General features: G+C 32.8%; 2 protein-coding genes across 17 annotated transcripts in view; one reads left to right on the forward strand and one right to left on the reverse strand.

Moving 5' to 3' along the window:
* The window catches only part of RB1 (RB transcriptional corepressor 1), a 170,876-nt gene that overhangs the window by 44,292 nt on the left and 108,941 nt on the right, over positions 1 to 17,643 (forward strand). For 6 of the 11 annotated variants that reach the window (XM_509777.6, XM_063792510.1, XM_063792514.1 and 3 more), the window contains 4 exons: positions 973 to 1,040; positions 12,033 to 12,143; positions 14,833 to 14,975; positions 16,897 to 16,974. In XM_509777.6, the coding sequence (XP_509777.3) occupies positions 973 to 1,040; positions 12,033 to 12,143; positions 14,833 to 14,975; positions 16,897 to 16,974 (400 nt within the window). The remainder of the gene's footprint in view (positions 1 to 972; positions 1,041 to 12,032; positions 12,144 to 14,832; positions 14,976 to 16,896; positions 16,975 to 17,643) is intronic. The other 5 variants (XM_063792508.1, XM_063792511.1, XM_063792515.1 and 2 more) reach the window with 1 other exon arrangement.
* The window catches only part of LPAR6 (lysophosphatidic acid receptor 6), an 85,029-nt gene continuing 77,840 nt past the window's right edge, over positions 10,455 to 17,643 (reverse strand). For 3 of the 6 annotated variants that reach the window (XR_010150688.1, XR_010150679.1, XM_054664922.2), the window contains 2 exons: positions 16,928 to 16,979; positions 10,455 to 10,832 (listed from right to left, as the gene is read on the reverse strand). Coding sequence is in view for 2 of the 6 variants with exons in the window: in XM_054664922.2 (XP_054520897.1) it covers positions 10,780 to 10,832; positions 16,928 to 16,979 (105 nt within the window). In the remaining 4 variants the exon portion in view is untranslated. Of the gene's footprint in view, positions 10,833 to 12,857; positions 12,906 to 16,927; positions 16,980 to 17,643 lie in introns of all 6 variants that reach the window. The other 3 variants (XR_010150686.1, XR_010150687.1, XM_054664921.2) reach the window with 2 other exon arrangements.

Raw genomic sequence — 17,643 nt, forward strand, 5'->3', positions numbered from 1 at the left:
AGCCCATAGATTTAAGTCCTGTGTAGATTATTTATCTTCTCACAAAGAAAATAGTATAAAATACATGCCTTGTACTACAAAGAAGAACTAATAAGGTGGAATTGATTCAGGACAGCATATCACCAACTCTGAGAAAAATGCAACAAATGCAAATTCATTGACTAAATCTTTATTGAGGGTCTGTTACAGGCACTTTATTAACTAATAATCAGCATAATTTCTGTGTGAGAATAAATGTAAAAATCTGTATTAAAATTTCCAAATGATTATTTTAAATGTATAATGCATGCTCTAACAGTATGCCCATGTAGAGCTCCAGAGTTTTTTCTTGGAAACAGAATGAGTAGTACATGAGATTTTCTGCCTCATTGGAGTAGTATTGAAGATAATTAATATAAAGGGAAATTGTATATTTACTGATTAATTGATATCAATCTATTAATTCCAACAAGTGAATGTCTCTGGAAAGATTATCAAGGCAAAGTGTTAAATTGGCAAATTAAGTCATCCAAACCTTCATTTTTCTGCTCACAGTGTTGATAATTAATCAGAAAAAAGAGCAAAAAATATTAAGGTAATTTGAAACAAAGTATGTTATAACATACTATGTCTTTTATATATTTTTATATTAGAATTGAAATATTCAGTATTTCTGTTACAAAATTTTTCTTTCAAAATGTATACTTTTTTTTCTTAATTTTTTTTTTTGCAGCTTCTCATGGTCAAGAATGTATACTATTCTGTGGGCTAAATATCATATCTTAGAATTATAAGACATAGAAACATTAAATGAATAGAGATAAACTCAGGTGTAAATTATGCAATTAAAATGGACTGCATTCTATTATGCATTTAACTAAGGTCATTTTTTTTTTAATGCACAAAAAGAAACACCCAAAAGATATATCTGGAAAACTTTCTTTCAGTGATACATTTTTCCTGTTTTTTTTCTGCTTTCTATTTGTTTAATAGGATATCTACTGAAATAAATTCTGCATTGGTGCTAAAAGTTTCTTGGATCACATTTTTATTAGCTAAAGGTAAGTTCATTATATTTATTAAATGCTAATATTTCAAATGTAATAATTAAATTGGCATTCCTTTGGACTAAATTCCCCAATTTTTATTGAGTAATGTACTCCTCCCTCATTCTCTGCTTGGCTTATTAACTGTTAGCAAGTTCTTATAATTCTGGTACTAGAAACAACCTTGGAAATGCTTTATTTCATTTTTGTTTCTAATATTCCATCTTCCCTCCCTTTCTTTTTTTTGAAGAATAATGATGTTACTGTTTTCATAAAAATGATATTTGCTCATGATAAATAATTCAAATAAAATAATTTTGGTCACAAAAGCACAAAGAAAAATTATCTAAAATCCACCCAGGGATAATCGGCATTAAAATTACATAATTGGGATGCAGTTAAGGTATAGAATTTTTATTATTTTTGTTTGTTTATGCAAACAGTGTTAACTTGTTATCAGTTGAAATAATGGGTTATAAGATAGTATTTGCAAGCCTCATAGTAACCTCAAACCAAAAAACATACAATGTAGACATGAAAAATAAAAACCAAGAAACTAAAGCATATCATCAGAGAAAACTACTTTCACTAAAGGAAGTCAGAAAGGAAAGAAAGAAGGAAGAGAAGACCACAAAACAACCAGAAAACAAATAACAAAATGACATGAGTAAGTCCTTACTTACCAATAATAACGTTGAACATAAATGGACTAAAGTCTCTAATTAAAAGACACAGACTGGTTGAGTGATGGAAAAACAAGACTCATTTGATCTGTTTCCTACAAGAAACACACTTTGCCTATAAAGACACATACCGACTGAAAATAAAGGGATGGAAAAATATATTCCATGCCCACAGAAACCAAAATAAGAGCAGGGGTCACTATACTTATATCAGACAAAGTAGATTTCAAGAACAAAGCTGTAAGGACAAAGAAGGTCAGTATATAATGATAAAGGGGTCAATTCAGCAAGAGGATATAACAGTGTTAAATATTTATGCAACTAATACTGGAGCACCCAGATATATAAAGCAAATATTATTAGAGCTAAAGAGAGACACAGGCCCCAATACAATAGAAATAGCTGGAGACTTCAACACCCCACTTTCAGCATTGGACAGATCTTCCAGACAGAAAATCAACAAAGAAACATCAGACTTAATCTGCACTATATAGACCATATGAATCTAATAGATATTTACAGAACATTTCATCCAAGACTATATATTCTTCTTGTCTGCATATTGATCATTCTCAAGGATAGACCATGTGTTAGGCTTAAAACATTAAAAAAGCATGAAATAATATCAAGCATATTCTCTGATCACAATAGAATAAAACTAGAAATTAATAACAAGGTATTTTGGAAACTGTACAGATACATGGAAATTAAACAATATGCTCCTGAATGGCCATGGGTCAATGAAGAAATTAAGAGGGAAATTAAAAAATTTTTTGAAACAAATAATGGAAACATAACAAACCAAAACCTATGGGATACAGTAAAAGCAGTACAGAGGGAAGTTTATAGCTGTAAGTGCCTACATCCCAAAAGAGGAAAACATCTTTTCTTAAAAAAACTTTTAGGTTCAGGGGTACATGTGATGGTTTGTTACATAGGTAAACTTGTGTCACAGGGGTTTGTTGTACAGCTTACTTCATCACCCAGGAATTAAGCCCAGTATCCAATAGCTATTTTTTCTGTTCCTCTCCCTCTTCCCACTTTCCACCTTCAAGTAGACCCCAGTGCCTGTTGTTTCCATCTTTGTGTTCTTCAGTTTTCATCATTTAGCTCCCACTTATAAGTGAGGCCATGTAGTATTTAGTTTTTTATTCCTGCATTAGTTTGCTAAGGATAATAGCCTCCAGCTCCATCCATGTTCCTGTGAAGGACATGATCTCATTCTTTTTTATGGGCTGCATAGAATTCCATGGTATATATGTACCACATTTTCTTTATCCATTCTGTCATTGATGAGCATTTAGGTTGATGCCATGTCTTTGCTTTTGTGGATAGTGCTGCAGTGAACATTCACGTGCTTTTGTCTTTATGGTAGAATGATTTCTATTCCTTTGAGTATGTACTCAATAATGGGATTGCTGGGTCCAAGGGTAGTTCTGCTTTTAGCTCTTTGCGGAATTGTCAGACTGCTTTCTACAATGTTTGAACTAATTTACACTCCCAACCAAGAGTGTATAAGTGTTCTCTTTTCTTTGCAACCTCACCAGTATCTGTTATTTTTTGACTTTATAGTAATAGCTATTCTGACTGGTGTGAGATGGTATCTCATTGTGGTTTTGACTTGCATTTCTCTAATGATCAGTGATATGGAGCTTTTTTTTCATATGCTTATTGGCTGCATGTATGTCTTCTTTTGAAAAGTGTCTGTTCATGTGCCTTGCCCACTTTTTAGTGGGGTTGGTTTTTTTTCTCTTGCAAATTTGTCTAAGTTCCTTATAAATGCTGGATATTAAACCTTTGTCAGATGCATAGTTTGCAAAATTTTTCCCCATTCTGTAGGTTGTTCATTTACTCTGTTGATTGTTTCTTTTGCTGTGCAGAAGCTCTTGAGTTTAATTCAATCCCACTTGTCAATTTTTGATTTTGTTGTGATTGCTTTTGGTGTCTTTATTATGAAGACTTTGCCCGTTCCTATGTCTAGGATCTATTTTTTTTTTTGAGACAGAGTCTCACTCTGTCACCCAGGCTGGAGTGCAGTGGCACAATCTCGGCTCACTGCAACCTCTGCCTCCTGGGTTTAAGTGATTATCTTGCCTCAGCCTCCTGAGTAACTGGGACTACAGGTGTGCACCACCATGCCCGGCTAATTTTTGTATTTTCACTAGAGATGGGGTTTTACTATGTTGGCCAGGCTGGTCTTGAACTCCCTACCTCAGGTGATCCATGCACCTCAGCCTCCCAAAGTGCTGGGATTACAGGAATGAGCCACCACACCTGGCCTGGCCATCTTCAATCCATCTTGAGTTGATTTTTGTATATGGTGTGAGGAATGGGTCCAGCTTCAATCTTCTGCATATGGCTAGCCACTTATCCTAGCACCAGTTAATGAAATGGGAGTCTTTTCCCCATTGCTTGCTTTTGTCAGCTTTGTCAAAAAGATCAGCTGGTCCTAGGTGTGCAACCTTATTTCTGGGTGCTCTATTCTGTTCCATTGGTTTACATTATTCTGAAAAAAATGTGCCTCTTTTTGTACCAGTAACATGCTGTTTTGGTTACTGTAGCCCTGTAGTATAGTTTGAAGTTGGATAATGTGATGCCTCCAGCTTTGTTCTTTTTGCTTAGGATTGCCTTGGCTATTCAGGCTCTTTTTTGGTTCCAGTTGAATTTTAAAATAGTTTTTTTTTTTTATTTCTGTGAAGAATGTCATTGGTAGTTTGATAGGAATAGCCTTGAATCTGTAATTTTTTTTGGGCAGTATGGCCATTTTAATGATATTTATTCTTCCTATCCATGAGCATGGGATGTTTTTCCATGTGTTTGTGTCATCTCTGATTGCTTTGAGCAGTGTTTTGAAATTCTTGTTGTAGAGAGCTTTCACCTCCCTGGTTAGTTGTATTCCTATGTATTCTTTTTGTGGCAATTTTTAATGGGATTGCCTTTCTGATTTGGCTCTCAGCTTGGCTCTTGTTGGTGTGTAGAACTACTAGTGATTTTTATACATTGATTTTGTATCCTGAAACTTTGCTGAAGTTGTTGATCAGCTGAAGGAGCTTTTTGGCTCTAAGACTACGGGGTTTTCTAGATATAGCATCATGTCATCTGCCACAGAGATAGTTTGACTCCCTCTCTTCCTATTTGGATGCCCTTCATTTCTTTCTCTCACCTGATTGCTCTGATTAGGACTTCCAATACTTTGTTGAACAGGAGTGGTGAAAAAGGGCATCCTTGTCTTGTGCCAGTTTTCAAAGGGAATGCTTCAAGCTTCTGCACATTCAGTATGATGTTGGCTGTGGGTTAGTTATAGGTGAAAAAAAGAGGAAAAACTCAAATAAACAATCTAACATTGTATCTTAAAGAAGTACAAAAATAAGAGCAAATCAAACCCAGAATTAGTAGAAGAAAAGAAAGATCGAGCAGAAATAAATGAAATTGCAATGAAAAAAATTGCAAAAGATCAATGAAACAAAGTGTTTTTTTAAAAAGTTAAACAAAATTGACAAGCCTTTAGCTAGATTAACTAAGGAAAAAAGAGAGAAGATACAAATAAGATCAGAAATGAAAAAGGAGACATTACAGCTGATACTGCAGAAACTAAAAGTATCATTAGTGGCTTCTATAAGCAACTATATGCCAATAAACTGGAAAATATAGAAGAAATGGGCAAATTCCTAGACATGTACAACTTACCAAGATTGAACCAGGAAGAAATCCAAAACCTGAACAGACCAATAACAAGTAATGAGATTGAAGCCATAATAAAGTCTCCTAGTAAAGAAAAGCCTGGGACCCGATGGCTTCACTGCTGAATTGTACCAAACATTTAAAGAAGAACTAATACCAATCCTACTTACAGTATTCTGGAAAATAGACTAGGAAGAAATACTTCTAAACTCATTCTACAAGGCCTGTATTACCCTGATACCAAAACCAGATAAAGACCCATTAAAAAAAGAAAACTATAGGCCAGTATTTCTGAGGAATATTGATACAGAAATCTTCAACAAAACACTAGCAAACTGAATTCAATAATACATTAGATAGATCATTCATTATGTCGCAGTGGGATTTATCCCTGCAATGCAAGGATGGTTCAACATACACAAATCAATATGGTATGTCATATCAACAGAATGAAGGACAAAAATCATATGATCATTTAAATTGATGCTGAAAAAGCATTTGATAAAAGTCAGCATCCTTCATGCCCAAAACCCTAAAAAAACTGAGGATAGAAGGAACATACCTTAACGTAATAAAAGCCATATATAACAGACCCACAGCTAGCATAATACTTAATGGGGAAAAATTGAAAGCCTTTCCTCTAAGATCTAGAACATGACGAGGATGTCCATTGTCGTCACTGTTATTCAGCATAGTACTGGAAGTCCTAGATAGAGTAGTCAGACAAAAGATATAAAGGGAATCCAGATTGGAAAGAAAGAAGTCAAGTTATCCTTGTTTGCAGCTGATACAATCTTATATTTGGAAGAACCTAAAGACTCCACAAGAAAACTATTAGAACTAATAAACATGTTCAGTAAAGTTGAAGGATAGAAAATCAACATACAAAAATCAGTAATGTTTCTGTATGCCAACAGTGAATAATGTGAAAAAGAAATTTAAAAAGTAGTCCTATTTACAATAGCCACACATAAAATAAAATGCCTAGGAATTAACCACAGAAGTGAAAGATCTCTATGATGAAAACCATAGAATACTGATGAAAGAAATTGAAGAGCACACCAAAAAAATGGAAAAAATATTTTATGTTGTTCATGGATTGGAAGAATTAATATTGTTAAAATGTCCATACTACCCAAAGCAATCTATAGATTCAATGCAATTCCTATCAAAATACCAATGACATTCTTCACAGAAATAGAAAAAACAGTCCTCAAATTTATATGGAACTACAAAAGACCCAGAATAGCGAAAACTATCCTAAGCAGAAAGATGACGTTGCTTGATTTCAAATTATACTACAGAGCTATAGTAACCAAAACAGCATGGTACTGGCATAAAAGCAGATACATAGACCAGTGGAACAGAACAGAGAGCCCAGAAACAAATCCACATGCCTACAGTGAACTCATTTTTGACAGTGGCCAAGAACATATGCTGGGGAAAAGACGGTCTCTTCAATAAATGGTGCTGGGAAAACTGGATATCCATATGCAGAAGAATGAAACTAGACCCCTATCTGTCACCATATACAAAAATCAAATCAAAATGATTAAGGACTTAAATCTAAGACCTTAAACTATGAAACTGCTATAAGAAAACATTGGGGAAAATCTCCAGGACATCAGTCTGGGCAAAAATTTCTTGAGCAATACCTCACAAACACAGTCAACCAAAGCAAAAATGGACAAACGAGATCATATCAAGTTAAAAAGCTTCTACACAGCAAAGGATACAATGAATTAAGTGAAGAGACAACCCACAGAATGGAAAAAATATTTGCAAACTACCCAAGCAATTAATAACCAGAATATATAAGGAACTCAAACAACTCTATGGGAAAAAATCTAATAATCTGACAAAAAAATTGGCAAAAGAGTTGAATACACATTTCTCAAAAGAAGACATACAAATGACAAACAGGCATATGAAAAGGTGCTCAACATCAGTGATCATCAGAGAAATGCAAATCAAAACTACAATGAGGTATTTATCTCACTGCAGTTAAAATGGCTGATATTCAAAAGACAGGCAATAACAAATGCTGGCTAGGATGTGGAGAAAAGAGAACCCCCGTACACTGTTGGTGGGAATGTAAATTAGTACAACTACTATGGGGAACAGTTTGGAGGTTTCTCAAAAAAATTAAAAATTGAGCTACCATATTATCCAACAATCCCACTACCAGGTATATACCCAACGAAAGGAAGTCAGTATATCAAAGAGGTATCTGCACTCCTATGTTTGTTGCAGCACTGTTTACAATAGCTAAGATTTGAAAGCAACCTAAGTGTCCATCAACAGATGAATGGATAAAGAAAATATGGTACATATACACAATGGAGTACTATTCAGCCATAAAAAAGAACAAGGTCTAGTCATTTGTGACAACATAGATGGACCTGGAGATCATTATGTTAAATGAAATAAGCCAGGTACAGAAAGACAAACATCACATATTCTCATTTATTTGTGAGATCTAAAAATCAAATCTGAACTCATGGACCTAGAGAGTAGAAGGATGGTTACCAGAGGCTGGGAAGGGTGGTGGAGGTTTGGGAGAGGTGGGGATGGTTAATGGGTCCACAAACATAGAAAAAATGAATAAGACTTTATAGCACAGCAGGGTGACTTTAGTCAATAATACCTTAATTGTACATTTTAAAATAACTTAAAGAGTGTAATTGGATTGTTTGTAACTCAAAGGATAAATGCTTGAGGAGATGGATACCCCATTCTCCATAATGTGCTTATTTCACAGTGCATGCCTGTATCAAAACATCTCACATACCCCGTAAATATATGTACTATGTACCCACAAAAATTAAAATTTAAAAAATTATGTAATTGTCATTCCAGATATCTTCATATATACATTTTGATTAAAAAGATGGGTAGTTGAGTGCATTCACGAATATAATTTTCTAAAACTAGGTTCATATTACAGTGCTACCTTTAAAATATAAAAATTAATTTCACTGAAATTTTATAGAAGAAAGAGAGAAATGGAAGGAATTGCTTAAATTTAGATAAGTATTTTGTCACTTTAAGTAATATTATTTCTAAAATTATTTCTCTAAGATTATGAAAAAATGTGAAAAAATTAAGAGGTTACAATCTTTATTTTATTTAAGTTTGTGTTTTTATTTAAAGCAATATACATTAATCTGGTTTGAAGAAGGTTACTATCTTCACTCTTCCTGGTGCCTCCCCCTCTCCATTTTCAGATTAGTCCATTTTATTGTTCTGACATTATCAAGTATTATAACATTTAAATTCTATTTTGTCACTATAATTATTGCATTTGGTTAGTCTCAGTTCTGTATTTAAATGGATTCTAAGGTTATCATAACTCCTATATCATAGTTTCTCCATTTCTCAGTTCTTTATTTTTATTCATCTCTTAGCTGGCTGTATTTTACAATCAACAGGTTTTTAAAAATATGCTTTTTGGTTCCATGTTCTTTATGTTTGACATGTTTAGGAATCATGTCTATAGCTTTTATACTTGAAGGACAGCTTTGTCATGTATTCTATTCTTGAGTCATATTTTGTTTCCCTAAGGACAATATTTTCTGGCATTGAACATTGCTGTTGAGAAAGCTGAGACTAGCGTAATTCCGCTCCTCATTTACTTCCTGAAGAATTTTTTTTTTAATTTGAGGTTTAATACCTTAAACAGGATAATATTTCTTGATTTTGTTATTCTGTATTAGCTTTTTTTTTTGGAACACCGTATCCCTTTTTAAACTGAAGGTTCTGCTGTTCATTTTAGAAAATCTTAACATACTCTATTTAAAAATATTCTATTCAGCTAGGTTGTTCTATACCATTGTATTTTGGGAACATTTTCTTATGTTGGATTGCTTTTATTCTCCCTATTTATTGTCTTCTCTCATATTATTCTGAATTTTTAAATCTTTTTCTTACATATTGGCTGTTTTTATCTCAAGCATTTTTTCCATTTTGAGCTAAACTATTTTTGTAATGGTGTTATTTGGTCCTCATCTTTTTTCTTAGCTTGTCTAGTTCCTTCCTTTTATATAATTTGCTCATTAATTTCCTTTTTATGATACATTTTTATTGAATTGGATTTATAATAGACGAATTATTCAATAATATGTATTTGGATCACTAAACAAATATATTGAGAATAGCAAATGGATTTTAACCCTCCTGCTAACCCAGATCAATTGCTAGTGGCTTCCCGGCCCATTGTGTTAAGAAGGACTCTAGATTAGCATCAGGTCTCTACAGGGAGGGGTACACTTAGTGATGTGATGGCTGCCAAGTAAAAGCTATGAGGTGGTGATGGTGATGCTACCCTCTTATCTCAGAGGCACGTTTACATTTCATATAGTACATTACAGGTGACTAAAGGTCATGGTTGTGCATCAGAGAGGGTAAGATGATGATCAGGAGAAGCTTCAATATTACCATTTATTTATTGATTCAACAATTAGTTATTTATTAGAATTTACAATGTCTCAAGCATGATATTACATGCTAGGTTAAAGTGGTGGAAGATATATATGTTCCCTGCTCAGCTAGAACTTACAGTCAAGTAAGGGAGATAGACATTAAATGAACAATCACAGAAATACTTAACTACATTTGCGATAAGGAATGTAAAGGGAAAGTGTAATCCCCCAATGGGTTCTTCCTGCTGGCTGCACAGACAAAATCAATCCACCAAGATTGTGGCATTGCAGTAGAGAGAGTTTAATTGACCACTAGGCTGACCCATGTGGGAGAACTGGAGTTATCACTCAAATCAGCCTCAGCTGGTTAAGTTCTTCGTGCAAGCACTCATAGGGCATTTTCTTCTTTTAGATTATCTTTCAGATTGGGTTCTCTGTCTGATTTTTTTCCCCTTCTTATGTTGTGATTCTTTTTTGATTTTCTATGTTTACATAATCACTGTGCTTTTCCCCCTCGTATTGCTGGGACTGTATATGTGTAACCCTGATTTGATGTTCTGTTTTCTCTGATTTAATGTGAGTGAATATCCCTTCACTCTGCACTTAATCTGTGACTTGTTTATGTTCCCCAAAGAGCTATGGTATGGGAGCAGGCATTTTTATTATATCTGCTTTTAGTCAGGAGGTAAGGGAGAAAGTAGATAATTCAACTGTAATGATACAAGCCGTTGTTCTGAGTTTTTGTTAGAATGAACTTTATAACAGAACACTTCTAGTGGCAGTTTTATCTTTTTTCTATAGCAGGATTGTTTTGGGATTCAAATTGTCCCCAGTTCAACACAGTATGCTAGAGTCTCTGTGTTGTCAGAAAAATAAGCTATAGTTGTTTACTTCCTCCATTTTACTCTTCTCTTATCAGCAATTTCTCCCTCCAAGTCAGAGAGGCAAAAGATGAGGATACCGTTTGAGTTAGTCTCGCTCAGTCAGTCTCTCATTTGATATTGGTACCAGCACTTTAATACCTAATAAAATGAAAGCAAAAGAATGTACTTCAGAGAGATTCTTTCATCTGACTTCACCGTTTTTACCTAGAAATCCTTGATATCGTTCTTTACCACTATGGTATTTTAAAATAACTTATTTGTGAATATATTGCAGACATATTTTTTGCACCATACCATTGTATCTAGAAAACCTATAAAGATGCAACGTTATCTGTTTTCTCACAAAGTTTCTGCACATCCAGTGTTTGCTGAGATTATTACTGGTTTAGCAGTGAGATACTCAGAAAATAGAAAGTGAATCAAATTGAACTTCTCTTTTAAAAATAATGTATGACATGGAGCCATAAGCAAATTTGTAATAGCTGTGTTTTATCATGATTTGTATATTTTATGTAGCTACACTATTTGTTTTCTTAGGTATCTGTTATATGCATTTATTTTCTCACAGCCATCTAGTTGTATATATATTCTAATAACTTTAAAGATTTTATGGTGAACAATTATTTTATAGATGACTTTAAATTTATATACTAATTTTGTTATCTCTTAATGGTTTTGGTTATTGTAAGATTTTAGAGGGGTTGAAATTAAAAATATGTAAGGTTTAGATATAAATAATTGGAATAAAATCATAATTTTATAAATAAAATAATTATTTTAAATTTTTAGATAATGAGAATTAATTGAATCATTGGAATTAGAATAAATTCTAATAAACTTAGTAATTTTATATAATAAATATACTTATAAAATTGGAATTAAAAATTTGAATTCTAATTATAATAAAATATTTATTATACAAATATAAATAAAATATTTATAAAATTAGAATTAAAGATTAGCATTTATCATACTTCAAAATCTTTCTCTGGAGTAATACATTCTATAGTTCTTAAAATTAGAAATAAATTTAAAAAGCAAAATTTATAATGATTTTAGACATAAAGAATTAATTAGAAATACTTAAATGTAAAATTCTCAGAGTAGACTTAACACTTGATTTATAATTCCATAACTTTACATATTTCTATTTTACATATTTTATACCTTTTAAAACAGATTTTTTTTTTTTTTTACAAAAAAAAGAAAGAAAATCTTTACCATGCTGATAGTGATTGTTGAATGAATAAATTTATGGATATACTCTACCCTGCGATTTTCTCTCATACAAAGATCTGAATCTCTAACTTTCTTTAAAAATGTACATTTTTTTTTCAGGGGAAGTATTACAAATGGAAGATGATCTGGTGATTTCATTTCAGTTAATGCTATGTGTCCTTGACTATTTTATTAAACTCTCACCTCCCGTGTTGCTCAAAGAACCATATAGTAAGTATTTAATTTATGCCCCTTTTACTTTCTCATTCAGCAGTTGCTTATTGAATGTCTAGTGGGTACCAAACATGGTTCTAAGGCTGACAGGATGATAAAAAATAAATCAGACATGGACTTTGCCCATAAGTAGTGTAAGTTATAGAAGGAAAGATAAGACATGGAAACAAATGATTAGAGTATATGGTAGAAAGTGGTTTGGGTCAAAATACAACAAATGGAGGTTTGGGAGACAAGAAAGTTTTTCCAGCTGTGGAAGACCAAAGAATACCATATAAAAGAAGTAGTATTTGAAATTAACATGGAAGAGTGGTTAGGATTGGGGAAAGGCATTCTCAGTAAAGTGTTGGGGGAGGGCATTCCCAGTGAAGAAAAGCAAGAAACAAGAAAAAGATATGAATGAAATTGCATGGGGAAGAGTGGCCTATTCTAAGGGAACAGCTTAACTAAGTTTTTATTACTATTGGATGTTGTAATAACTATGTATTTTTTTGTATATAAGCTATAACTCATACTATTTCAGTGGGTGATGAGTGATGAGATGGGAAGTATATTTAAATAAAAATAACTTGCTAATATAATTAGATAGCATTAAGGAAGTATGAGTAAGGTATATTCCTTTTAGCCTAGAATTGCTTCCTTTCATGGCTTCAAGAGTAGGATTTCAAAGTCACTTATTATATTATTATATACAGAAAAATGTAAACTTACCTAAGGTCAGACTAATTCCTTGCTTCTGAAATGATGAAAGTATTAATGCTAAAAATAATAGATAACATGGAAGTTTCAAAGTGTTGTTGAAATGGATGGAAGGATGAAGGCTCATTAAACTTTGTGAACAAGAATTTAGTGGAAAAATGAAGTATGGAGCAGAATTTTGAAGATGTGTTGAACATGGTTTGGCAGAGAAGGCAGAAACCTTCATTTAGCAGAAACCACATGCAAAGAAAGAAATAAAAAAATTCTATATAGAAAACAAATATACTTCAAATTTTCTCCCAAATTTTATAAATTTCCTTTATATACCCTTTCCCCACTTTTTTCAATGTTATAACTTTAATAAGTTGATGTTGCAAGTTACTTTAGGTTGACAATCTTTGTTCTTTTGGATAATTCAAATGTACATGTGAATTCTCTAAGTGCTCTGTTAAAGAGAAATCAGCATGGGGTATTATTGAACTGACTGAATATGGTAACTCTTAGTTAATTTTTGTTGTAGAGAATTTCAAATGAATACAAAAATAGTAGTATAATAAGCCTCCATGTACTTATCATGTAACTTCAACAGATAACTTACAGTTAATCTGTAGCCCCATCACCTGCTCAGTTCCCCCAGCTGTATTATTTTGAAGCACATCTTTGCATACCATTTCATCCTTATACATCTCAGTATGTATCTCTAAAAAATACTTTTTAAAAAGCGTAATTACAGTGCTCTTTGTTATCACACCTACAAATCAATAAATAGTGACTCCTTAATATTACTGAATATCTAGAAAGTGCTCAGATTTTCTTGTAAAAATAATTTAAAAATTTTTTTACAGTTTGACTGAATGAGAATCTAAATAAGATTTATACTTTGTGTTTGGTTGACATGTTTTAAAAACTCTTTTAAAAGTTTCTCTTCCATCCTTTCTTTTTTTCCTTGTAATTTATTTTTTAAATAATCAGATTGTCTTGAGTTTTCCACAGTGTGGTTTTTGCTGATCATATTCTGTGGTATAGTTTAACATGTTCTTCTGTCCTCTCAATTTCTTGTAAGTTGTTGATTGGATCTAGAGGCAATACATACTTTTTATACTTAATCATCTGTAATTTTTTTTTTTTTTTTTTTGAGGCAGAGTCTCACTCACTCTGTTGCCCAGGCCTGGAGTGCAGTGGCGCGATCTCAGCTCACTGCAAACTCTGCCTCCCGGGTTCAAGCAATTCTCCTGCTTCAGCCTCCCGAGTAGCTGGGACTATGGGCATGCACCACCACACCTGGCTAATTTTTGTATTTTTAGTAGAGACGGGGTTTCACCGTGTTGGCCAGGCTGGTCTTGAACTCCTGACCTCGTGATCCACCTGCCTTGGCCTCCCAAAGTGCTAGGATTACAGGCGTGAGCCACCACACCCAGCCATCTGTAATATTTTTAATAGCTGAACCTGTATTTAGTTTGGATTGGGAATGCTGAAAATAATCCAGGAGATTTTTTTAAAATCACAGTTTATTATCATATTATTATATTTACTATAATATATTTTATACCTATCTTTTAAAGACATCATAATTTACTAAAACTTAAAATATTGTTTTTATGCTATGTCTAGAAATTGAATTCAGAAATATTTGCCAATTATTTTTAAGACTCTAGGACAGAAAACTTTTTTTTCCTCCTGCAGACTAAACTACGCTTAGATTTAGTTTGAAAGTTGGCTATTTCCATGCCTTCTCTTTGTATTTGTTTATGAGACTGTAGTTTACAGTTCTTTTTGAGAGCAGAGTAGAAGAGGGATGGCAAAAACTAATATTAGTACATAATTTGTAGTAGATATGGATGAAATTGTTATCCTTCTAATGAAACCTAATAAGTAAAAGTAGTAGAATGTTACCAAGATTATTTTTGACCTAAGTTATAGTTAGAATACTTCATTATTTTATATGATGGATGTACAATTGTTCTTATCTAATTTACCACTTTTACAGAAACAGCTGTTATACCCATTAATGGTTCACCTCGAACACCCAGGCGAGGTCAGAACAGGAGTGCACGGATAGCAAAACAACTAGAAAATGATACAAGAATTATTGAAGTTCTCTGTAAAGAACATGAATGTAATATAGATGAGGTAATTTAACTTCATGATTTCTTTAAAACAGTTAAAGTAGATTTAGATGTAAGTTCTCCCTAACAATATTTACTTCTTTTGTTATGAGCATGTTTTTTTTGTAATTAGTGCTAACTCTTTTGCAGTAGCAAAATATTTAGAAAAAATTAATTCGTTATATTTAGTTACTTTGATTTTAAAGAGAGTAGCTCCCTCACTCTGGAATCACTGAAAAGTATATAATCAAGACAATAGTTTTCAAATGTAGTTTTTTTTTTTATTCCTCTGAGGTTACTGATACCCCTAATGTTTTAAAATACCCTGCCAAGGCTGGGCATGGTGGCTCACACCTGTAATCCCAGCTCTTTGGGAGGCCGAAGTGGGAGGATTTCTTGAGGCCAGGAGGTCTAGACCAGCCTGAACAACATAGCGAGACTCTGTCTCTACAAAATACATATTTAAAAAAATAAGCTGGGCATGGTGGCATGTGCTGTAGTCCCAGCTACTTGGAAGACTGAGGCAAAAGGATTGCTTGAGCCCAGAAGTTTGAGGTTACAGTGAGACATGATTGCACCACTGCACTCCAGCCCGGGCGCCAGAGTGAGACTATGTCTCCAAAAACGAACAAACAAACCAAAAAAGCCCTGCTTAGAAAACTCTAGTGCTCTAGTGTTTTAGTTTAGTGATAAGTGATACCAACATTAAATTTCTGTTTGGCCTTCTATAATTACTCTCTTTCTAAATATTACAGCACATAATGACTGCTGGAGAATACATATGAATTCCCAGGAATTACTTGTCTTGTTCATAGAATGTGGATGTTAGAAGGAATCTTACAAATAATGTATTCAATCTCCTTTTTATAATGAGTAAACAAGCTTCCAGGGACTGATAGCTTATTATTTACAGCGTCTACATTAGACTTTGGGATATCTGGTACTATTGCTTCTTTCCTTTTTACCATACAGTTTTTCTCATAGTTTGTTTTATTGTCCACAATCACTAACACCAGATAGCAGTAAAAAATGTTACATCTTTGAAATTTCTCTGTTAACTTTGGGAAGGAGTGAGAGTGTGGTCCTAAAATCTAGTTTAAGAAGTATTAGAATGATTTATCAAGATATATCATAGTTTTTGCACTATGGCTTACTAATTTCAACAAATATACAGTTGACTCTTGAACAACAGGTTTGAATTGCATGGGTCCATTTATACACAGATATATTTAATTACATATATTAGAAAAAATTTTGCAGATTTGCAATAATTTGAAAAAATTTGTAGCAAACCGTGTAGCCTACAAATACAGAAAAAATTAAGAAAAAGGCATGTCTTGAATGTACAAAATATATGTAGATACTAGTCTATTTTATCATTTACTATACCATAAAATACATAAAAAACTGTAGCTGCAGTTTCAGGCAGATGATTTTTGTTAACAGATGACATAAACTTACTGTAAATGTATTTTGTCTTCTTACAATTTTCCTAATATTTTCTTTTCTCTATCTTTATCATAAGAAGATAATATATTTAGTATGTATATATAGTACATATACAAAATATATGTGAATTCAATCTTTATGTTATTGGTTGGCTTCCAGTCAACAGTAGGCTGTTAGTTAAATTTTGGGTACTCAAAAGTAATCGATAGGTCTGTAGTCTCAGCTACTTGGGAGGCTGAGGTGGAAGGATGGCTTGAGCCCAAGCATTTGAAGCTGTAATGCATGTGATTGCACCTGTGAATAGCCACTACACTCCAGCCTAGGCAATATAGAGAGACCCCTTCTCTAAGAAAATAATAAAAAATAAAAAAGTTATACACAGATTTTTTACTGCATGGGGGATTGACACCTCTAACTTACCCTGCATTGTTCAAGAGTCAAGAGATTAGATTTTGTTTTAAATTTTAATGATCATGTTGTAACTTCATCTTTTTCAGGTGAAAAATGTTTATTTCAAAAATTTTATACCTTTTATGAATTCTCTTGGACTTGTAACATCTAATGGACTTCCAGAGGTAATCTGAAAGGAAATTTAATAAAATATTAATGTTTTGAGACTGTGGAGGGAGGATAATTGTCTAACTTTCTTAGATCAATTTACTGTGTATCAAATTTTTTTTTTGCCCAAGAAGGATCTAGCCAAGTAAAATTGTGGTGAAACTAACTTTTGTATAGTAACAAAAAGCTTTTGAGTATATAATCAAATGTATTAGCATCATTTTGTGATTTATACTAGAAATCAATCTTTATTGAATTTTTTCCAAAATCAAAGTATAGACTTTTAAACTTCTAAATACCATTAAATAGCTAAATTTTAATAGCTAAATATAAACCATTAAATTTGCTTTGGTAAGCCTCATTAAGCGTAGGAACCATGATTAATGCCATCAACATTATTGGCATTACTATATTGTGGAACATCTCTTTTGAGGATTTTTAAGAACTGCTTAATTGAAAATACAAATGTATTTGTTGAAATGACTGTGACTATTGCAGAAGTGTTTTACCTTAGTGATATTCCATCCATCTACCTGTTTTGTTTCGCATTTTGCTACAAATGTCTTTCCAATGAGAACAGAATAACTGAGAGCTTTGCATGGTAAGATGAAATATGTGGAGAAAAGGATGCTGTGATAGATGATGAAGAACAAAACCAGTGTTTTAGAAGACCTAGTATTAGTCAC

This window comes from Pan troglodytes, chromosome 14 (assembly GCF_028858775.2).
Source record: "Pan troglodytes isolate AG18354 chromosome 14, NHGRI_mPanTro3-v2.0_pri, whole genome shotgun sequence".
Taxonomy (NCBI): Eukaryota; Metazoa; Chordata; class Mammalia; order Primates; family Hominidae; genus Pan; species Pan troglodytes.